We start from the raw sequence: 23,726 nt of genomic DNA on the forward strand, positions 1-23,726 counted from the left end.
TTGACGAAAAATTCAGGATCGATAACGGGAAAAAAGAATAAAAAAAAAACTTAAAAAAAAAAAAAACTTTGACAACAACTATATGACCGCTTCACTAGCTACGCTAGCGGCGGTCATAATAAATCACGCCTCTTTCATAAGGCTGCCCAGGCTGGGTGAACCCTTCCTAAACTTCTGGCGAATTTGGATTTCGCCCGGCAGCTCAGGCTGGAAACCTGCACATCTTTCTCTTATGTTCCCTGCCAGAACCTTCGGCTCCAATCAGAATCTAGCATATCCAAAAGACGCATGGTATCGTTGGTCTGATTGGTTGAAGGACTATCCAAGCGTACGGAGTCATTTAAACGATGCCCATTGATCACGCCTCTGTACAGTAGAAACAAAGCGCAGCCTCCCCATACTAATGTTCAATCTTAAAAGATAGTATGGTGATAGCCAGACTAAAGGCCACCTTGATTTCAAACTTGCGCAATGTGGGTGTGTCAGAAGCTGGGACGGCAGAATATGCGTAAAATAGAAGTGCGCAACTGAAACGCATAAAAAAAGCTTACACGCTATTTACATGTGAAGGGGAGAATTCCCCCCATTGTGAATAGCATGATGTAAAAAAGAAGGTAAGAAATGTAAAAAGACCTTAAAGATTAAATATGGATGGTGTCTGTGTATAAGAGCACATGTAGCCAGCCATAATATTAATCCAGGGTACCTTTCATACCAACAGAGCTTCATCGGAAGTTTATCATCAGTTGGGTGGATTGGGTTGAGGAGGCAAAACCATTGCTGGAGTTGGGTGGACAAGACGGAGCTATGTAAAGGCACAGGGTAAGCAACAGAGCTATTTCTCTTAAACAGACTTGTCGTCCTCTTTCCGACAAAATGAATGTTGGGTTGGGCTCAATATTGCAACTAGTCAGCATGTTGTATTTCCAGATATACAGTCGCACCTAATGTGAATTTTTAACATGGAAACACATGCAATGCACATATATGTTGAATGTTGAATGAGGCATTTCATTCATGTATTCATGTTAAAGTTCGCCGACAACCCCATGTTGTGAACTCACAGCTAGTCACAACACATAGCTTGATTTTTTCTTTCATTTATTTGAATAGGAAGTAAGACTGTTTTGCCTTTGTTTCAGATTCTGGGTGCCTGGACAACCAAATGACAACGAAGAGAACTGTGTTCTATTTCTGAGAAATGCAAACCCCACCACCACATGGCATGACTACCCATGTAGCACCAAGCATTCTTTCATTTGTCAGAAACACATCAAGGAATGTATTCTTAAAAAATGGAACTAAATGTCTTAAAAATGTATGCTACGATTTATAAAAATGCGTATGTAACATGTCATAATCTAGAGAGTTATGCATGTACAGCTTTGCAGTGACAAGTAATTGTGCTTTATTGTGGTAGCGTAGTGGTGGAATTCCTGGCTCTCACTGTTGACCTTGAACAGGGCACTTGACTTAGGGTGACCAGATTTCTCTGAACTAAAACCTGGACAAATTTAACATGAACCTATGCGGCATGTCAGAAAAAAACTTAAATAATGCTATTTAAATGCATTAGAAAGAGATTTGGGCCTGCACTATTCCTAAAACACACGTGCATGTCTGTCTCCTAAACATTCCTCACCCATTAACCAGATAGGCTATGCATGAAAACATTTGAAAACAAAACTCAGCCATAGGTTATTGAGAATGATGACTTTCACTTCAGCATTGTCGTAGCGTGGCCTAGCCGTTAAATGAGTCATTGAAACAATGTAGCCTAATGTTTTCTGCAAAGATTATGCAGACTGTTGCGATTTACTGACGCACACACACACACACACACACACACATTATCGAAATCATACGTTGACTATATACTACAGTACTATATGTATGTTATAGTTTCTACATGGGTTTAGGTAATGATCGGGCTATAATAAAGCCACACTTTAATAGTTGGTGTAAACCGGGACATGATAGAGTCCTGACAGGCCGGGACGTCTGGTCACCCTAAGTTGCTTCGCGGACAATGACCCTTATAATGTACTTGCTTTATGTAAGTGGCTTTGGATAGAAGCGTCTGCTAAATTAATAAATATGTAGGCCTATAATGTGATGATCTCGAGGAATTGATGGTTAAACTTGTCTTATGGAGTTGATTTATTAGTCATTATTATCATGGAACAAATGCAGGTTATGCATGCACCAGTCACCAGTCAGGTGTCTCCTCTTCTTCAGCAATAATCAGTTATATCCCTCTCTTGCCCTCTCTTTCCCTCTCCCTTTCCTCACACGTCTTGCGTAACTAAAGGACATGTAACAGGACAGGACATGTTTAGCCTACATATTGTGCTATAACATTCCCTTTCATTGACTAAATATAGTCTAGTCAAGACATTTTTATTTGAATAGTGCATTTAACATGCAGAGTGCAACCCAAAGCGCTTCACAAGACTGATACATAAGACAATGCTGAACGGAGAGGCATAGTCGCCAATGTAGCCTACCCGTGACATCAAGACATGAACAAACAAATTTACAAAATAACAAGAAGACAGAAGACAAAAGATGCTGGATGGAGCGACATAATACAAATGACATAAACACACATGAAATGAGATAAAGCATACATGAATAGCAAAAAAACAACCACATGAACATACAATACTCAAAAACAAGGTCATGAAAACTTGCAACCCTGATACATATGGCACTGGGTTTTCATTAGTTGGTTTAACAATTGATTGATAGATTGATTTATAAAACAGTTTTTAAGTCTGTTGCAATCAACATGATAGCTAGTCCAAAAAACTAAAAACATACCTCTCTGCCCAAAAAAGCCCAATTCACACCAAAGTTTCCCGACGCGACGAGACGGAGTTGCAGCAGTGTGAATTAGAAGTTATACGTAGTTGCAAGTTATACGTAGTTGCGAGCATTAATTGAGTCGCAGTCACAAGGTTTTAGAACGTCGCGGCTCGTCTCGTCTTGTCGGGAATCTTTGGTCTGAACCCTACTTAACACATCTCTGTGTCCAGATAGGGACAACACAGTTTGTGTTATTTTCAACACATTGCTTTTGTTATTTATTGAAAATAATACAACGTGCGTTGTATTTAACACATTTCTGTGTCCATATAGGGACAAGTTTTCGTTTTAAGAGTGTGTGCAGCGCCTGCTTGATAAAAGTTGAGGGTTTATCTATGACGGGAGGTAGGCCTACTTCCCATTTCAGGTTATCTGTGAATAACCTTCACCTGATGAACTGCACCTGTGGGTGGTGCTATAATAATCTATTTGGGGTTTTGTTGCTCTTATCTCAAGTAGGGTTAGGTAGCTTCTGAAGTAATATGTCATTTTGATCTTTGCAGCCATCTGCCTTTCTAATTGATCTGCTCTAAAAATAGAAGGGGTTTGCAATGCCAGAGCAGCATGTCAATGATAGTCACAAAAGCTGTAAATCAGTTCGTCCTAAAGTATAAAAGCTTCAAATGCTTGGACCCTGTCATTTGCTCTATTTTAACTGAAGTGACACAAAATTTTCACAGGTCACAAATTTTGTTAGAACATCACCAGACGTACTTGACACACATTATCCTCAGGCTATGGATCATACAGGCATTACTTCTGGAGCCATCTTCAAAAGCGTTTATAATATAATATTCACTTTGGACAAAAGCGTCTGCTAAATAACAATAACCATAACCATAATCTTTTTGCAGGTCTTTGTGTAGCGATACAAGTTGTTTCAGCAAGTTTATTTTTTTACATCTGACTTTACGTCTAATGATCACAAAAAAACCTTCTGAGACTGGTGATGTTCCTTTCACTCAGATAAAGCATCATCTTTAGAATCACAAACCTCATTCGAGAATTCTATATATTTGCATAGGCTATCATTTAAGTTTAAGTTAGTTTATAAATTATATGTTATTATTTTGAGAAAAATCTTACATTATGTGTCTGATGGACATGCCAGGTCTTGTAGATTTACGATATGCAGAACAGTGAAACAACACAAAAGCTTCACAGATGAGGCGCAAACCATGATGGATATATCTGTCAGCAATTTGGATAAACATCTCCCTGTGGTATATGTAGCCTGATCATACCGTGCCATATATCAGGAGGCACTGCCTTCCCCTACAAAGACAGAAATAGAAACCATGTGTAAAGTGTGAAGTCATATATCATCAGACTTTCAACATGATAAAGATTATACATAGGCTCTGGATATATATCATGGCCTTAAGTGATATATTGTGTCCTTTGAAAAAATATGTATGGCCCCTGTTTGAAGTAAGGAAATGTAAATGTATCCATTTTCTGTAATTGAGCGAACTACATTTAACTTTTGTTTAAAAGAAAGATGTGAAGAGTTCAGACGCAAAACCCTCTAAATGCCACTTCCTTCAAACATGAGGCAAGGAGGATTTAATTTCAATTTGTAGGCAAAAACCTTTAAGAGTCTGATAAAAAAAAAAAAATGCATTTCACAGAAAAAGAAAAGAAAAGTGGTCAAGTGGATTTAAAAGGGTTTTGCATCTAAACTCTTTACATACCCGCTTCACTCAATGTTTTCAATATAACGCCTTTTGAAAATGAAAAGTGAACATTGAGGGTCCAGACCAATTTGGTTTGGTGAACCAGCCAGACATTTTCCTTTTTAACAGGAATCTCAGTCAATTGGACTACATTTACGTGGACTTTTCTGTTTTTGTTTGTTTTTTATTTATTTGACTTTTGTTTATCTGTCTATCTTGTGTCTGTTGTAACGCCTATTACGCCGCTCCGTCCAACATGCCAACTTGCCTTTTAGGACAAGTGTTTTTTGTTATTTTATTATTTGTTAATTTTTGTTTGGTGTCTGTCTTTGTATGTCTTGGTGTAACGGATACGCAGGCGATTACGCCGCTCCGTCCGGCATCTTTTGTCTTGTGTCTTGTTATTTTGTAAATTTGTTTGTTCATTGTTGCCACGGGTACGCTGGCGACTACGCCACTCCGTTCGGCATTGTCTTTGTCTTTGAGAAGCGCTTTGGGTTGTACTCTGTGCACGTTAAATGCGCTATATAAATAAAATGACTTGACTTGACTTGACTCTACTCATTCATACTCACTGAAATTAAATGTCAGGGTATATCAGTCCAATGAAACAGTGTTTCTGTAGTCTGGCTATCATACTAAGCTCAATCTTTTAAGATGGAACATTAGTGGGGAGTCTGCGCTTTATTTTTACTGCACAAGAGCTAGTTTGTGATTGGATCCAAAGCTTGTGGACAGGAAGCAAGGGAGATAGATGTGCAGGTTTCCAAAATCCAAATTCGTCGGTAGGTCAGGAAGGGTTCACCCAGCCTAGTGTTTCTGAGGACCCACTAAAAACAAATGGTGATGCATTCCAACCATAATTCCTACATTAACATCAAAGGACAAAACAGTCTCAGAATGACTCCAAGGATATCCCAATCTTCAGTGTATGTAGTATGGGTTACTGCCTTCACTAGCACAGACACAGTTCTGCACAGATGCACCATCTGTGTGGTCTGAGGGACAGGAGGAGGGGCTGAATGCTGATGTCACGGTAGATTATATCAAACTAATCAGCCAATGACAACTCAGCCTGCACAGAGATGGCCTGGGCCCGAGAGAATGGAAATGGCAAACAAACCGAAAGATACACACATTTTTATACACAAACTGTATTCCACTCAGTGTAACTTCTTCCTTTTATTTCTGTTTTCCTTCCCCTGCTGTCATTTGATTCCCTTATTTCCTGACCCATAACCCGCCTCCGCCCCCCGCCCCCAATGTATTTTCTCTCCAGCCGTGGTTTGTTCCTAGCTCCTTCAGAGAACATTCGGCCATATATCATTTGCTAAATTAAATTCACTTACATTAATCTTCAAAAACTCAGTGTCTTATTCCATGTGAAATCGAAACTTTTAAAAGGAACTGTCTAAAGTACTCAAACACTTGATCTCAGTAGCTGGGGTGTCGGGGGTGTGTGTCCTGTGGGCTAAAATTAGCTGTACTCATATGAAGAGAGCTAAGAGACACACGCACACACACACACACACACACATACAGCAAGCACAGCAACTCACTCCGGTAAAATGGATCAAGGTATGGTCATGTGTAGTCCTTTTAGTCTTCTAACTTTTATAACTTCTGTCATTCCTTTGTTGTTATGAGTTTTAATTGTATCTGACCTTATTAAGTGCTGTGCATAGAACAAATGTTTTTTGAATTTCGAGATATCAAATATGTTCACGCCTTTTATATGTGACAGCTATGAGGACAGTCAGGACAGTTTCATTGCTCTGTCACAAACATATGAATACATGTATGAATATTGCTTCCAATGTTTAGCCTTGCTTGTGGAGGGCATCTGTTTTACATACAATGTCAGGATTTCTGTCCAACTCCAGTGCCGTGACATTGCAGATGAATATAACCATATAGTTTGGTTAAATGCCAGAATGCAACCTCACATAACCTGCTCGTCACAGCCAAAAACACTTTGAATGCAGACGCCAGTTTAGATTTCTGCTGGCTGCTGAGACTGCTGCCCCCAGACACTATCACATCTCATTCCCCTTTAATGGCATTTAGAATATTCATAGCATTCCTGAAAAAATTATGCAGGCCTCATAAAAACTCTCTTCCAAGTTTTGCCTTTTGCAAATTGACATTTATAGACACAAGCTAGAAGACAATGTCCTTGAATATTAAAAGCACAGGTTTCAAGGTATTTGGAGACAGGTGTTAAATAACTATTAATAAACCAGGGCTTTCATTCTCACGCATCTAAGCTGAGGTGATAAGTCATTAGACATTCAGTGACATGACAAGTAGTAAGGTGCATGCTAAATCACATTCATTGTTATTACTACAATGACAAGACGACCTTTAGGAGAGAGGTCAAAAATTTGACACAATGGTGCCAGGAGAACATCCTCTTTCTCAATGTCAGCACGACCAAATAGCTGATTGTTAACTACAGGAGAAAAGAAAAGAAGCTGGACTCCATCACCATCGATGGTTCCACTGTAGAGAGCATCAGCAGCTACATTGAAAGCACAACGCCTCTCAATCGCCTCAGACGCCTGACGATGTTTGGCATGAGGTCCAAAACCCTCCAGGCCTTCTGCAGGGCCACCGTGACTAGAGGCGTCATGGCATGGTTTGGGAGCTGCACATCCATCAACCACAAAGTACAGAGAGTTGTGCAGACAGCTCAGCGCATCAGTGGATGTGGGCTCCCCTCCATCCAGAACTTGTACAACAGACAATTCATCAGTAACAGCCGGACAGTTATTACAGAGCCCAGCCACCCTAGCCACAGTATGTTTCTGCTGCTGCTGTCAGACAAGCGACATCATCACAGAGTCAAGGCCTGGACATGCACGCTCAGTAACAATTATGCTCAACCACGCTGATGAACACCTGAAACAGTCACACACACACACACACACACACACACACACACACACACACACACACACACACACACACACAGAGACTCTCTGTCTCTGTGTCTTGCACACAGAGACACACGCTTACACATATGCTTTCAAAACACTTACTCTCTCTCATTCGCGATCTCTCTCTCTCACACAAACAAAATGCACACACTTACACATACACTTACAACACACACATACACACACCCACACTCAGATGTAGCTGTAAACACAACAGTACTGAACATGTTATAGAATTTATCGCTGCAATAACGTGATTAATAACATGTAATAATAGAGGAACGTTTAATATTGAATCTTAATGCAAATCACTTTCACAATAATGTTTTTTTGAGTGTGAATGTGGCAAATAGCAAACATGTATTAATTTCAAACTAGTACAAACTAATGCTTGTATTGATTACAAGTTGGCCTGAAACGGAAAAGGCAAATGTCGAATAGCAATGGTGTCTTACTTAAAGTGTAATCCAGAAGAAGCTGGACATTACCCAGAATCTCTCAGGTTGCAAGCTAACTAAATTGACCCCTAGAATACCCTACTGAGTGATGCACTGTGACATATTGTTGCATTGATCAACTTATCTTCCAGTCACTAACACTTACTTACAGAACTGGCAAGGGAAAATAATCTATTTAGCATATTGTATATAACCCCATGACAAAAAATGTCCATTCAAAATGGCAAATTTCTATCCATTCACCCATCTAAGTGTGTGCGCATTTCTTGAAGCTCTGGATATCGATCGGTGTGACTTGGAGTCCAAGGCCAATAATACAGAGCACCACACAGACGAGAATGGCGTGGACAGGCTAATCGTACGCAGAGGGAGGCCGTTCACAATCGTGCTGCATCTCCGACAAAGCTTTCAGCCTCAGGCTGGGAAGGCCCTCACTCTTACAGCACAAACAGGTCGGCAAATCTCAGATTGGGTCACAAATCTCAGTTTGTTTGTTTGAATGGTTAGACTGTTCAGAAGAACTACCTTTACCTGTAATCTAGGATTAATCTAGTTGGCGGAATTGTATTCTGTGATTTATTTTGGGATATTTTTGGGATGATTTACTACATGAATTCTTTCCTTCTTATTCCTTCCATTTTAACCTTCACTTTAAATTGAATGGCTGTCAACAGGTCCAATCCCATCGAGCGAGTCAGGCACGAGGGTAACTTTTACAGTGAGCGATGCAATAGACAAGAGCACTTGGAGTGCTACCATGTCTGCCAAGGATGAGAAAACCTTGTCTCTGACCATAAGCTCTCCTGCTGACGCTCCAATTGGGAAGTACACCCTCCTTATGGGCCGGATTAACCCTGTCAGCTTCGCTGAATTCATCATGCTTTTCAACCCCTGGTGTAGAAGTAAGTGCTATGCATTAGTGTGATGAAAAATGTAATGTCAAAGTTTTTCCATGTGTAGGGGAGTCGTAAGTGCAGCTGGGGACCTAGATTCGAGTCCGATTGATGTCCTTTCCCAAACCCATTCCTCATTTCTCTCTCCCACTCATTTGCTGTTCACTCTTCACTGTCCTGTCCATTACAGGCACAAATACCTAATATGAACAGGGTGAAGTAGTGGTAACATCACTGACTGTCCATCGGTTGACCCGGGATTGAATCCCACAGGACTCTAGAATTATATTTAGCTGAGACTTTGTTCTGTCCAAGGTGACTTACATATGTCAACTACATTACAAGGGATTACACTGTCCCTGGAGCAACTTGGGGTTAAGTGCCTTGCTAAAGAGTGGAACAGTGGAAGCTGGGAATTGCCCAGAGCACATGTCACTTTGGATAAAAGCTTCTGCTAAATGCAGTCAACTACAACTTTTGCCTTTAAAAATATAAGTTAAACAAATTTCCTTCAGAGGATCCATTATTATCTTCCATTCAAAGGACACTTGACAGCGACATACAATAGACTTTTTAAACATTTTTGAGAACGTTTTAACTTTGCATTGTGCCAAAGAATGCCCGCTCACTGTCGCCCTTCTCACTTGGTGCCCAGATTTTGAGAGTCCTGTGCATGCTTCCAGACACAAACACTGCATTATTTGCATTGCTATTGAAACAGGAGATGCTGTGTACATGGAGAACGCAGAGGAGAGAAATGAGTATGTCCTGTGTCAGGATGGCGTTATTTTCCGGGGAACACCTCCACGCTTCCAGGAGCTGCCATGGACCTTTGGCCAGGTAAGCCCTATTACCCCTACCATGCATTAGGCGTTACAACAATACTTACAATGGTCTCTCAGATATGCATTAAAATGTTTTTTAAAGAAGCCTCACTAACTGCATTTATGATAATTACATGCCACATTATTTGACATAAAGCCTAGATGCCATTATTCACATCTAGACAAAAAAGGAAAGTTAATTTATTAAAGGTACCGTTTTTTTGACCTCAACATAATGTTTCCAAAATAATTTTGATGGCACATAATGTCATAACATGTCTTGAGCGGCCCTCTGTATGTGATTACCGACCTAGCAACTTTCTAATTTTGGGTAAAACTATTGTATTGCACTGTGTAACTTAATCGTACATAGGAGCATGACCCTTTTCCTTGGTTTTAGACACACTGGGTACGCCCTTGCACTACATGAGTACCCTATACGTCCTTAGCACTAAATGAGTACCCCATTAATAAAGGACGAAAAGGGGGATTCCTACGTAAATTGTTTCGCTTTAATAATTAAATGACAATAGAAATAAATGAATACATTATGAACCTACTGGACCAAGATCTGTTTGCAAGGGGGAAAATATGTTTTATTTGTTTAACTGCATAATCTCAAATGTTGCAGTTTGAGCCTGGCATTTTGGACATCTGTCTGAGGATCCTGGATGAAAACCCAAAGTTTATCCATGATGCCGATCAGGACTGCTCAGCCAGAAGGAACCCTGTCTATGTGACACGTGTGTTGAGTGCAATGGTAGGCAAACCTAAGGAAGATATCTGGGGCATGTGATTGATTAGAAAATGTATTGTTACTTCCTTTTAGGCTGGTCAACTTTCTTATGGTTCAATATTTTTAACATCTTTTTAGTCTCCAACGAAAGTTTACACTCATTATCATCATCCAAAAATAGACCCTAAGTTGTCCTTAGATCCAGAGTGGTTCTCCTAGTCCTATATCTACACCGGTCATGTGCCCTAAAGACACATTATCATTTCCATAAATAAAAGCGGAGCCAATGTCATTAACTTGTTCCTATGTTCCCTCACCTGTCCAGATTAACAGCTCTGATGACAGAGGAGTGCTCATGGGGAACTGGTCAGGGGATTACACTGGAGGAGTCAAGCCCACGTTCTGGACCGGTAGCGGCGACATTCTCCGCCAGTGGAATGATAGCGAGTGCAAGCCAGTGCGCTACGGGCAGTGCTGGGTGTTTGCCGCTATGGCCTGTGCAGGTAATGGTATCTTAATCATTGCTTTTACAGTGCTGTGTGTGTGTGTGTGTGTGTGTGTGTGTGTGCGTTACATTACTTGCAATAGTGTGAAGGCCGTTTGATATTACTAATGTGTTAATGCAGCCGCCTATATGAGCTGCACTGCAAACACTGCAAACTTCATGTCGAAAGTGAAGACTGGAAACAGTAGAGATTGTGACGTTCATACAATCTCTTATTTTAGGATCAAATGAACTAGGTTTGGTAGATCCAGTGAACTAGGTTTGGTGGTGTAACATTGACAATGCAGTTTCCTGAGCCCTGTCATAAGCACTGTGATGCTATCACAGCTCTATATCATTGGGACAAAATATCCCGTTGACTTTGGCAGCAGAAGTATAATACAGGGCTCAGGACAAGGAAAATGTCCACACCACACACAAGAAATGGAGCTAAACACAGTTACAAGATATACAGTTATAAAATATAATAATATTTTTTCAAATCTTTAATGGCCTGACCTATGGCAGAAATAAGACACAGTGCCTGAGAACTTGGTACTAAGCCCTGGTAATATGGCATTTATTATGCTTCTGAATTAAGTTTCCAGAGCCCTGGGCATTCCATGCCGAGTGATCACTAACTATGGATCAGCCCACGACACCGACTCGAACCTGGTGATTGAATACTTGTTTGACGAAAATTCTGAAGACATTGGTGATGACTCCATATGGTAAGCCTATAGTTTGTAAATACAAACATTATATTCGCTGCCATTTTATGAGGTAATCATTCACTATAGACTACTGTCACAAAGTATGGACTAAAATGGTGTGTACAGCACTGTCTATGGGACTTTACTGTAGGCCTTACTGTCAACCCCAAAATAAAGTCAAGGCATCAGCATACAGCATATCAAATGCTGTTTACATTGATGTGTGTAGTTTAGGTATCAGACACATTAGTAGCATTAGCGCCTTATTCTAGTGGTTCGGCTTGTTGTTATAGCTTTGCCAGTTGTGTTACAGTTAGAGACTTATATTCTGTGCTGTGCAACTGTGTCTACAGGAACTTCCATGTCTGGATAGACAGCTGGATGGCTCGCCCTGATCTGAAAGAGGGTTTTGGAGGCTGGCAAGCAAGTGACCCAACTCCACAAGAGCGGAGCGATGGTAATGTTCTCATATCAGGTCTAAGTTTAAGGGCGTATCTGATGATATGGAGGTTCTCTTTGACTCTGTGTTCCTCAGCGGTTGCCCACATAGTCATGTTATAATTGAAAAGTTCAGATGCAAAACCCTCTAAATACACCTTACCATTTTTTTCATCAGAAATCGACAATTTGTGGGTTTTTCAGTCACATTTTTTGATCAACGTACACTATGTGTGGAGAGCATTCACTCTCCATTGTTATCTCATTTTTGATGTAAGTGGAGTTTAGAGGGTTTTGTATCCGAACTGGAGAATACTAGATGGAGACAGACATCAGTCCCCTCCCTCCCTTTATCTTCTGTACCCTATGTCCCATGCACAACAAATATATTTAAAATATATTTCTATAAAATTGGCCCTATATATACACACCATATTGCCAAAAGTATTCGCTAACCTGCCTTGACTCACACATGAACTTCAGTCACCTCCCATTCTTAATCCAAGGGGTTTAAAATGATTTGCAGTTATATCAGCTTCAACTGTTCTGGGAAGGCTTTCCACAAAGTTTAGGAATGTGTTTATGGGAATTTTTGACCATTCTTTCAGAGGTGCATTTGTGAGGTCACACACTGATGTTGGTCGAGGTGACTGGCTCTCAGTCTGCGCTGTAATTCATCCCAAATGTGTTCTATTGGATTGAGGTCAGGATTCTGTGCAGGCCAGTCAAGTTCATCCACAACAAACTTTGTCATCCATGTCTTTATGGACCTTGCTTTGTGCACTGGTGCACAGTCATGTTGGGACCAGAAGGGGCCGATTTGCACTGAGCTCAATGAGAATGAAACCAGCTAATAGGCTAACTGAAATAAAACCATGCCAATATCTAGGTATGGTGAAGGGTATGTGATGATGTGGGGCTATTTCAGGGTTTATCAGGGTGCATTGACACTTAAAACATATTCCAATAAATTGGTGTTCTGTATGCCCAAACAGGCCAATATAACAAAAATATATTTGAAATTGGCTCACAAATATATATATTTTTAACTTATTTTGTATAGTTTTAAAAAAAATGCACTTTGCTCAGGTATCTACAGATACTAGGACTGGTGAAAACACATACTTTGTACAAGTATTGAAATTTACAGTATTTGTCCCATATATTGTTTCATGTAGGAGTCTCAGTAGCCAACTTGGTGTGGCAAATTTGTTTTACTGACAACCTTTCCATTTCTTCTGCAAGGGAAGAACGAGGTCTTATGCCATCTTGTGGGCAAAAGAAAATGTTATTAGAAAAAAAATATACAAAATAAATAAATATAGATATACTGATACTTGCCACTGCTGTATTGACGATATGGGATAAAATATTACGATACTAAACTGTATAAAGTGTTTAGCTTTCTCTAGATACTTTTCATTTATAACACCATATCACTGGATATGCAACATATACTAAGCACATACAGGAACATATGGAGAGGAATAAGTAACTAAAAAGATTAGAGCAGAGGAAACATACCCACACTCACTTCACTCATTTCAAAAGTGATAAGTTCATCAATTTAAGACAAAGGAGTTTATTGATTTTTAGGAGGAAAAAGCTGAGGTAAGCTGAGGACACCCCTATCCTGATTAAAGGACAGTCGGTAGTGGCGGTCCCCTCATACAAATACCTGATTGTTCATGTGGACAACAAACAGGACTGGAAGATAACCAGCAGCATTATCTTCAATAAGGCCCAGTCTAGATTGTCTTTCCTAGGTAATTTGAAATCAGCAGACCTATTTTAAAATAGTTTTTAATCATGGTATTTTAGGAATTGTGCTTTTGTATGCGGTTGTTGGGCGGCAGCCTGACAAAAGATGATAGGAACAGAATAAACAAAGTTCTTAAAAAGGCTGGGTGCATTATTGGCCTAAGCCCTAGTTCTCTGGAGGCTATTTTAGATCAGAGAAACATGAGGAAGCTTAGGGGTGTTCTGTCAAGGGAGGGCCACCCGTACATCCATAGCATCTTTGTTAAACGTGGTACGAGTCAACAGCTCCTATTACCCACATGCTACACAGAAAGATTTAGGAGGGTCTTTCTTCCTGCAGCAATCAGACTTTTAACAAGAACTTCTGACTAGTGCTGCTGTGTAATATCTGTCTATCTCTCAACAGTCAACATTGACGTTATTGTTATTTTTTTGTTGACACTGTTTAGTTAGTTTGTACATTGCACTCAATGATGTTGTGGTAGTCTGGGTTTGTTTGTCTGTTTTTCTGTTTGTTAGCAAGATAACTCAAAAAGTTATGGATGGATTTCGATGAAATTGGATTGCTTAAAATGCATCATAAACAGTTCTGTCAAGGCTACTGACTTTTTTCCCTGGATATTTCTGGAGATAATGGATCATTTATATGCAATGCATCATGAATTATTTCTACATTCCGTATTTACTGTATGTGTGGGTAATCCTGAATATAGGGAAAACAATTTCACTGTCAATTGTGTTATTTAAGCAAATACATTTGGGTTGTTCTCCAGGTGTTTTTTGTTGTGGCCCAGTACCTTTGTCAGCCATCAAAGAGGGTGAACTGACAGTGAAGTACGACGCTCCATTTGTGTACGCTGAAGTCAATGCAGATGTTGTGACATTGGTCAGACTGAAGAACGGGAAGACTGTTAAGATTGGTGGAAACACCACAGAGGTTGGCCATCACATCAGCACCAAAGCTGTTGGCAAGGATGAAAGACATGACATCACAAACCTCTACAAATATCCCGAAGGCAAGATCAAAATGTCTCCCTGCTTGAATAGGCTGTTTCCTCTTCCTGCTTTTCACATGGCATGGCAATTGTATTGTAAAATGAAAATGAAAGTAATTTTCTAAAGTAATGTTTTGTTGTTATATTCAGTTTCTCCTAAAAGGATAGTGCCCTCTTACAACAAAAGGAACATTGAAGTAAAAACAAAGCAATTAGCCTTATTGTTTTAGGAAACATCTCATATATCAATTGTGATGGGAAAAGAGACATAATTGTTTAATACATCAAATGTTATACCAGATATTCAAATGTACTAACATTGTATTTTAATGTGTTTTCAGTTCTCATAGACTTAGCGTCGAGGTAAAAAGCATCGGTTGTGAGACTGTGAAATCATGCTGGAGGTGTATGTGTTTCAGGCTCGGAGGAGGAGAGGAAAGTGTTTGAAAAGGCCAAACACCACAACAAGCTCCAGGAGACTGGCGAGGAGCCTGGGGTTCACATCAAAATAAAGATTGCAAAGTCCACCATGATCGGCACCGACTTTGATGTCTTTGCCATTGTCAGGAATAATTCACCTGTCCCTAAAACTTTCCTATTGATGTTCTATGCACGGGTGCTTCATTACAATGGCAGAACGGGAGACACGTGTGGATTCACTGATGTTCCTGAGCTTAAGATCGAACCATACCAAGGTTTGTTGTGTCTGTCACTATTATGACAAAAGCGAGAGGTTTAATAACTGCACATTAATCACTGTCAATAGCTGTTTAACAGACATTAAGCAAATCTTCTTCAAACATCTAAATTGTTTCTGAAATTATCTTTCGGTGTGTTTGTTTTGTTAGTAATGTTTTAGAATCTTTTTTACATTGCACCTTCTGCTTTTTTGCAGTCGGTTCTGGCAAACTGCATTTCGTTGTCTTTGTACTTGTACTCTGCACAATGGCAATAAAGTTGAATCTAATCTAATGTAATATAATCTAATCATCTTTGTACCTCTACAGAGACATCCAGCCCACTCAGAGTGGAATATTCCCTGTATGGTCCATCCATAACAGATGAGAGGCTCATCAAGCTGAAGGTTCTTCTTATTGAGTCAGAAACCAGGCAGTTTTATAAGGAAATGAAGACCATTGTCCTGGATTCACCAAAGTTAATTATTAATGTAAGAACGTATTTGATTGCAGTAAAAACATAATGGACCAGGTTGCATTTAAAGGCTAGGTGATGGTCTGGCCTCAACTTTACACTGATAGTTTCTTGTAAATTGCTCACTGGTGCATCTTAATTACAATACACTCCAGGTATTTTGGGGGATCAAGCTTCTGAATTTGATAATGAAGTGAAGCCTATTAATTTTGTGTCATTTTTGTGATTATAGTTATGGGTCATTCCACCTCAATTCAACGGATTTTAGAGAAAATTTCTGCTTGACCATCTCAGATTTGCTTCAAACTTTTACCATCTAAAGAGTAACCATTTAAACTAACTTAGCCAAAACATTAGATTGGTATACCTAATACATCCAGAGAAATCTTTTTTTGAACATGGTACCCCCCTTCTGATTTTTGGCACATTGGCGCCCTCATCAAAAATCAGAAGGGGGGTACCATGTTCAAAGATGTTTTTCTCTGGATGTATTAGGTATACCAATCTAATATTTTGGCTAAGTTAGTTTAAATGGTTACTCTTTAGGTGGTAAAATTCTGAAGGAAATCTGAGATGGTCAAGCAGAAGGCATTTGTTGAATTGAGGTGGAATGACCCTTATGTAAAAATTCCGGCATACATGGCATGTTCTTTACATGTTTTTTCTATTTTGTATGCTTCATTTTCGTAAAAACAATATTAATGCTATAGTATTAACCTAGGTGAGTATTGGATTTTTAAAACGTGGCAACCAGTACAGACACCATCCAAAGTACATAGAATAGCCTACATGTCTCGTTTTAAATAATCTGAACTGAAGGTATTTTGAATACATGCGAGGTTGAGACAAGGCAAAGACCAGACCTGACATTTTATATTCTCTGTGGCAGATTGTTGGCATACCAAAAGTAAACCACAAGCTGACAGCAGATATCACACTTCCGAATCCTCTGCCAATGCCTTTGCACGAGTGTACCTTCTCCATAAAGGGAATTCATCTGACTGATGGAAAAAATATTGAACACAAGTAAGTGAAAACTTGTGCAAGTTGTGTTTAAATCATTCATCATGTATGGTATTATAGTCCATGATACAAAATAAACCTAGGCTACTTCCATATGACATTCTGTAGCCCACTTAAATCTAGTGGAGGTATAGGCCTATTGCCTAACATCACCCAAAATGTACGACTTAACGGCAATTGTGTGAGATGTTCACAGAAAGTTACATTTTGTGAAATTAAATGAATAGCCATTGTAGCCCTACACACAACATTGTCAGTGACTTGAAGGGTGAATTACAAAGAAATGCATGCTACAGACCTCAATATGTTAATGGTAGACTACTTTTTTGTCTCTACAGAATTGGAACAGTGGCGCCCAAGCAGTTTGCAACAACTAAACTTGAATTTGTACCAAGTTCACCAGGGAGAAACAAGCTGGTTGTGGCATTTAATAGTGATAAATTAGGTAATATCTCAGCATTTGAAACCATTGTCATAGAGGACTAAAATGTGTGTAGCCTATTGCTCCAATATGCGAACATCAGACTTTGAATTATCAGTACAACCAGAATGGAAGAGGATTTCTACAACTTCTTTGCAGATGGGATTTCTTGAATTGGATCTGAATTTCCCCTTGGGGATCAATAAAGTAGGCTAGGCCTATCTATTTCAAACACAGGGTCTAGGCTAATTTCATAGGCTATAGTTATATTGTCATAGCCTATGATTAGTAGCTTAGCCTAGTCTTGTCTTTCAATAAAAATGTATGTAGGCCTATGACATATTAAATGCATGTTGTGTTTTCTATAACCTACCTGGCTTTTTGTCCTGGACTTGTAGACCTACAAGGTAGCTAAACTTGACGCTCGGAATAGCCTACTGTACACTCGCGGGAGCTTGCACAATATTCATACTGCAAAAGCTTTGCTTTCCACAAACTTTAGTCGAACTCGCAACAGCCTGCCGTGTTTTGTTGTGTTTGTCAGACAGAAAAGTGTGCTACTGTTGAGTTATGATCCCAAAACACTCAGTTTCCCGTCAGTCTGTGCTGCTTCTCACTACCGTAAACTGACGTTCGTTGGGTATGCGATGACGTATGCAAATCTCGCGTATGCACTCTGCTCTCTACGGTGCAGAATATACTGTACCTAACGTTACGGGAGTGCCTGGGACTTAAAAGAACAAACATTACATCATGAAAGATGACAGACGTGTAAGTCCGCTTTAAGTATCGAGAGAGGTAGACCGAAAAACACTGGTTCAGGAGATCTGTCTGATAAAGAAGTTAATCTTGTTTCCTAGTGCTTTGACGGCCTGTTACTACTGGAAATCCTCGGGCTAACCTGTGGACTCAAAACCGAGAAAGGAAGAACAACATTGGGGAGTATATGACGCTAAGACTTGGCAGCAAATCTATTTTTCAAGGGAGAGGGATTAGATAGTCAGGCGATACGTGTAAGATACTGAGTATTTGCTTAATACTCGAACTCTGAGAGTTACAGTCGGCGTAAGTGTCATAGTCGTTTGCTAGCCAAATTCAATGCTGGTGGACTCTCAATGCTAGCTAGCAGCGCTAAGGTTAGCTGTCTAGCTAGGTTGACAAAAGTTTTGCTAACGGAGTGCATGGCAGTATTAACTAGGTAGTTAGTGAAGGAAAGATAATCTGTTGTCATCTGTCAGTTTAGTTTTCAGTAAATGATTTGCTGGCTGCCAACAGCTCAGACACTTTGTGACTGCTACGATTAAGTTGACAATTAGCCCAAACATGTTAAGCTAGCCAGAATAGCTAGGTTAACCCAACCTAGCAAGCCCTTTTCAACCTATCTGGTTGGTCACCTTCTCAGCAGTAAAACTAAAAGTCGCGTAGTTGTCCAAATATCGTCCTCACTTGATTGTAAATAGTTTTTCATTTTCTTGACTTATGCGGGGTTCGTTGGCCATGTGTAATGAGTTAGTGATAGATGAATAACAAACAGACATTCAGTGGCAAAAACTAACTTGGCCAAGTCATCTTGCTATCTGTCGTGTCGCAATCCCAGACCAAATATCAGGCCACAGTGAGAATCGTGATACCTACTCCTGTAGAGGTCACTCAGAAGGCAAAAGGTTTCTAACGCCACTTAATATTTTGTACCAGACGTAGTAAAGTAGTCGAAAGATCTTCCCAGTGCCGTGTGACGTTAGGCCAGTGCAGTGACGTCAAATCCCAACTTTGCCTTTCAAGCTAAAAATAAAACACACTTGGAATAATCACTTTTTTTTCTGTCGAATGAAGCCCCACTCTTCCCCTTGGATGTCAAGATCTGCTGTCAACGTCAGTTGCCTTTGGGGCTGTTGACATCTGTTACACTGCCACTGCACCTTGCCAAAGTCTGCTCGGTTCCTGATCGCGACGAACGAGAAGACAGCACTCGGCATAATGAACCGTTACCTACCTGTGGCCCGACAGCACTTCCTGAGCGCTCTCGCCAGCACCAGTGTGGTAGTGAAGTCCATCTGCGCGACAGTAATAGTACTTTACCTCCTATCCTGGGCGGTAGACACTCCCTATGCCCTCGGTGTGACGCCAGGTTTCCTTTTTCCTCCGAACTTCTGGGTATGGACACTGGTAACCCACGCTGTGGTTGAGCAGCACATATGGGGAGTAGTGGTCAACGTCGCCACGGTGATGGTGTCGGGCCGGCTGCTGGAGCCCCTTTGGGGAGCTCTGGAGCTGCTCATCTTCTTTGCCGTGGTGAACATCTCGGCGGGCCTCCTTGCTGGCCTCTCTTACCTCTTTACCTATGCCGCGACCTTTGACCTGGACTACCTGTTTGCGGTGCGGATCTACGGTGCACCCGGGTTCCTCGGCGGGGTCCTGGTGGCCCTGAAGCAGACGACTGGGGACACCACGGTGCTCCGGGTGCCTCAGGTGCGGCTGAAGGCGGCCCCAGCGCTGGCTCTCCTGGTTCTGGCCGTGTTGCGGCTGGCCGGGCTCCTGGACACGGCGGCGCCGCTGGCTGCCTGTTGCTATGGTGCCCTGGTGGGCTGGGTGTACCTGCGCTTCTACCAGCGGCACAGCCGGGGCCGTGGCGACATGTCCGACCACTTTGCCTTCGCCTCCTTCTTCCCTGAGGCTCTCCAGCCGGCCGTGGGGCTGGTGGCCACCTTAGTCCATGCGGCGCTTGTCAAGATGAAGGTGTGCAGGAAGATGGTGAAGAGATACGACGTGGGCGCACCGTCCTCCATTACTATCAGTTTGCCGGGCACTGACCCTCAGGATGCGGAGAGAAGAAGGTAAGACAAGGCCTTCCCTCCTGGTCAGCCACTTAGGGTTTTGCCATTACTGTTTGCATTGGCAGCTATTTATAGCTTTGAAGGGCTGCACAAGGCATAATTACTTATGAACCACCCAGTGAAGATGACACTGGTCTTATGTTCAGAACATCCAGTCATTCACACAGATTAGATTTGATTAGACTACATAGTACATAGAACACTATATGGTGAATAACTACCATGTAATTATTAACTCCAACCCTACAGTATGTAGTAGGCAATGTTCTGAACCCAGGGCTAGATGCGAGCTGCCTTTACCATTTAGCCTTAAAATATTGGATAATATACAGAATATGGTGTACTTTATCATTAGCATGTGCTAGGTATTTGTCTTCATCAAGGCAGGTAATACTTGATTTTGATCTGTCCAAAGGCAACTGGCGTTGAAGGCTCTGAACGAACGACTGAAGCGCGTGGAAGACCAGTCCGCGTGGCCCAACATGGAGGACGAGGAGGACGACGACGAGGATGAGGTGCGGACGGACGCCCCGCTACTGCCCGCCCGCGATGCCTCCTCGCCTGCCACCAGCTCCAGCCAGAGCCCCACGGGGCAGGAGTCCAGCATCATCAGCTTTGAGGACGCCCCCTCCCACTCCTAACACACACACACACACACACACACACACACACACACACAGATGGAAATACATACATACGTACAAAGCTCCAAGGCATGTCACACATTCTCAGTTGTTTAATGGAACACACATACCGAATAAACCAGTCATGTCCTGTTCATATCTGACGTACAGTAATTAGCCTTATGACTTACTAACACTCACACACACCTCTGCTTCCCACACACACACACACACACGTATACACAGATTTGTGTTTACCACAAATGGACGCTTCTCAGCTTCGACGTTTGACAGAAGTACAGTGGCTCCACTCTATACCTTGCTTCTGTGGCACTAAAAATAATCCAAGAATTACTGTACAGAAGACAGTCCCCCCCATCCTCCCTAGTTGTTTGTCCCCCCCTTGGGCTGGTTTCTTCTGAATAAATGCAGAAAGGGTTGATGGGACGTTTCTGTTCGTTATTTTTGATGCGGTGTTTTTGTTCTTCGTGGATTACAGACACCTTGACTCAGTCCTCGTGAGGGGTAGAGGGTGGCAGGTGATTTCTCAGACTCCTCCCAGAATCCTGTACTGGAACTGTGTAGCCACATTTCAAGAGGTCTGTGATTAATTGTTCTTTTTCCCTCTTCCTAAAGACAAGTAAGTTTGCCCTGCAAACTTTTTCACAATGTGGAATTGCTTGTGGATACATCATCATGGAGATTCAAGTGTGTGTCTTGCATCACACCGACGGAATGTGGTTGTCGTGGGGAATGCCGCCTCACGCTTGTATGCAGTTATTGATCAGCTGTCATCTCTTTTGAGAGTGAGTGAGTGTGTGTGTGTTTGTCTGTCTGTGTGTGTGTGTGTGTGTGTGTGCGCGTGTGAGTGAATGAGTGTAAGTGCGCACATATGTATTTTATAATTGTGACAGACTGACAGACGAAGGTAATGGGTGTTTATGGAACACATTTTTTTATGCACACTAAAAAATAGCTTGGCTTGAGAGCAATACAGTAATGATCCAGTTCAGATGCCCTAATTGTATCGATCAGCCTGTTTTTCTTTTGTTACTTTGTCCTCATGGTTTCTGTTCATTTGTCTGGTGCTTCTTAGAGTTAGGTCTACAGAAAAAAAGTCTCTAAGTCACAAGCTCATATGATATTACATTTTGGTGGGATTTTGTTTAAATGTGGGGGTTAGGGTTTGTGTGTGTTTTACGCATTGAGGACTAATTTTGATAAAGCATCAACTCGGACGCAAGTGTAGTGAAAGGGTGTTTGTGTGTTGGCAAAGGCAACTTTCTCCTGCGACTTGGATTCCTCTTTGTCCTTTTTTTTCTTGGTCTGTCACTGACTATCTCTAGATTCCACAGTCTTTCGCTGCCCCTCAAATATCTCTCTCTTCCCTATATAGTATTTGTATTTTTATCCCCTATGCAAAAAGCTGCGGGTTATGGGGGAGTTTGACTATATAGTGAATAGATGAACTATTTGAGGTGCAGCCTCTGTTGTATCTCTCCTCCCTGTAGAGATTTTGGGTGGGGATCTCCTTCCTGGTTGGCACCTCTGTCTCTTCATTGCTCTGTACAAAACAAAATAATAAATCCTGAATGATGAGTCTACTCCTGGGAGTTTATTGTGCTGCATGCACTAGGGGGCACTGAGGCCTCAACCTGCCGCCATTTCATATCACAACTGCGTTTAGCTGCTAAAGCACTATGTTGTTTGTAAAGCATTGCGATTATGTAAATGTTGCAATTCTGTGTTGAAATATATTCCGTATAAACACTCACATTTTACTAAAAAAAAAAATATATATTTTACAGGCCAAGGCTTCATAGCATAATTCTTCAATACTCTTACATAATATTCAACTTTTATCTTGGTGGATAAGAGGTATGCATAAGAATGTCTGTAATCTTGTAATCTCAGAATCATGATGTAAGGACACTATGAATTGCCTTTTAGAAGATTAGATATCTATGTATTTAAAACGTACAGTTCAACAGCACTGAGCCTTTCTGTATTTTCAAACCTCTCCCCCATATGTAGTTTTAAATGAACGGCTACTAGCATTATAGTGGCATTTCAAGAATGCAGATTTGTGACAACCCTGTACTAACCTAATAGTAAACTCCTCCCTTAAGTGGTAAGAGTTTTTGGCTTTGTTTTTGCAGAGAGAGTCCATGGGGCTGGGGGGTAATTCCAAGTACGCGTAAGTGGTACACCTCTTACAAAGAGAGCCCTATGGTATTGTTTTATTTGGCAAATGAAGCCATACAGTTCTTCTATTAGGAGGTTTACCACTCACTCTGAGTTAACTTCCCAAGGTTTGTCACTAAACTATATACTTGGAATACCCCCCTGCTCTATCAGGAGGTTGACCAACAAAACCAAATGGCATAGTTTATTGCACCAATGAGCAAATTAGTATCACTAAACAGGGCTGATAAAGAGCTGTTTATTTTTACATATTTTGCCATTTTTTGCCCATTATTTCTGTCGTGCATCCCACTGTCATGTCAGTTGTTATAGGATTCACGTCAGCAGCGATGGTAGACCGGCAACCAAGACAAAAGGGTGACAGTGTGAATCAGACCGCCGTTTGGAGGTCATAGAAATATATAAATTTATATACAATTGTTTGTATCAAGAATGGAGTGAAACTGATTCATTTATTCTTATACCCCGAATGTAAAATCCACTCTTTATGCACTCTGAATATGTTGTCTCGTGGAAACTTCAGCTCTGTCACCGAATGCATGCAATGCATATATCAACTACCAACTTGCATGGCACCTACTTTGCATTGTTTTTGCAAATAAGTACAATTTAATGTTTGCAAAAGCTTGTGAAATGCTGGCCCATTATAGGCTTATTTGCAGGGATAAAAAGTGTTGCCCTAA

The 23,726-nt window shown here is 41.0% G+C and overlaps 3 protein-coding genes and 1 long non-coding RNA gene across 5 annotated transcripts in view; 3 read left to right on the plus strand and 1 right to left on the minus strand.

Moving 5' to 3' along the window:
• LOC134087050 (CD209 antigen-like protein E) overlaps positions 1-1,836 on the plus strand; it is a 48,509-nt gene extending 46,673 nt beyond the window's left edge. Inside the window, exons 6-7 of the mRNA XM_062540249.1 lie at positions 722-822; positions 1,143-1,836. Coding sequence (XP_062396233.1) covers positions 722-822; positions 1,143-1,305 — 264 coding nt within the window. The 3' untranslated portion in view covers positions 1,306-1,836. The remainder of the gene's footprint in view (positions 1-721; positions 823-1,142) is intronic.
• LOC134087052 (uncharacterized) lies at positions 1,771-18,062 on the minus strand. The gene is made up of 3 exons (XR_009939795.1): positions 17,755-18,062; positions 14,588-14,752; positions 1,771-4,143 (listed from the first exon to the last, which is right to left on the minus strand). It is a non-coding gene; the product is annotated as an uncharacterized LOC134087052 (long non-coding RNA).
• tgm2a (transglutaminase 2, C polypeptide A) lies at positions 6,075-17,753 on the plus strand. 2 transcript variants are annotated; one of them, XM_062540246.1, is made up of 14 exons: positions 6,075-6,122; positions 7,003-7,343; positions 8,214-8,393; positions 8,616-8,843; positions 9,556-9,674; positions 10,290-10,418; positions 10,720-10,897; positions 11,480-11,609; positions 11,945-12,048; positions 14,564-14,806; positions 15,205-15,480; positions 15,793-15,953; positions 16,827-16,963; positions 17,299-17,753. In XM_062540246.1, exons 2-14 carry the CDS (start codon positions 7,112-7,114, stop codon positions 17,444-17,446), a joined length of 2,265 nt encoding a protein of 754 aa, XP_062396230.1. In that variant the 5' UTR covers positions 6,075-6,122; positions 7,003-7,111; the 3' UTR covers positions 17,447-17,753. The 2 variants fall into 2 exon arrangements, with proteins under 2 accessions (XP_062396230.1, XP_062396231.1); XM_062540247.1 differs by lacking the exon at positions 7,003-7,343 and having other exon boundaries at positions 6,086-6,122.
• On the plus strand, positions 18,041-22,442 carry tmem115 (transmembrane protein 115). The gene is made up of 2 exons (XM_062540248.1): positions 18,041-20,215; positions 20,631-22,442. The coding sequence occupies exons 1-2, from the start codon at positions 19,359-19,361 to the stop codon at positions 20,854-20,856; spliced, it is 1,083 nt and encodes a 360-aa protein (XP_062396232.1). The 5' UTR covers positions 18,041-19,358; the 3' UTR covers positions 20,857-22,442.
• Positions 22,443-23,726: the final 1,284 nt, after the last annotated feature.

This window comes from Sardina pilchardus, chromosome 7 (genome assembly GCF_963854185.1).
Source record: "Sardina pilchardus chromosome 7, fSarPil1.1, whole genome shotgun sequence".
NCBI lineage: Eukaryota > Metazoa > Chordata > Actinopteri > Clupeiformes > Clupeidae > Sardina > Sardina pilchardus.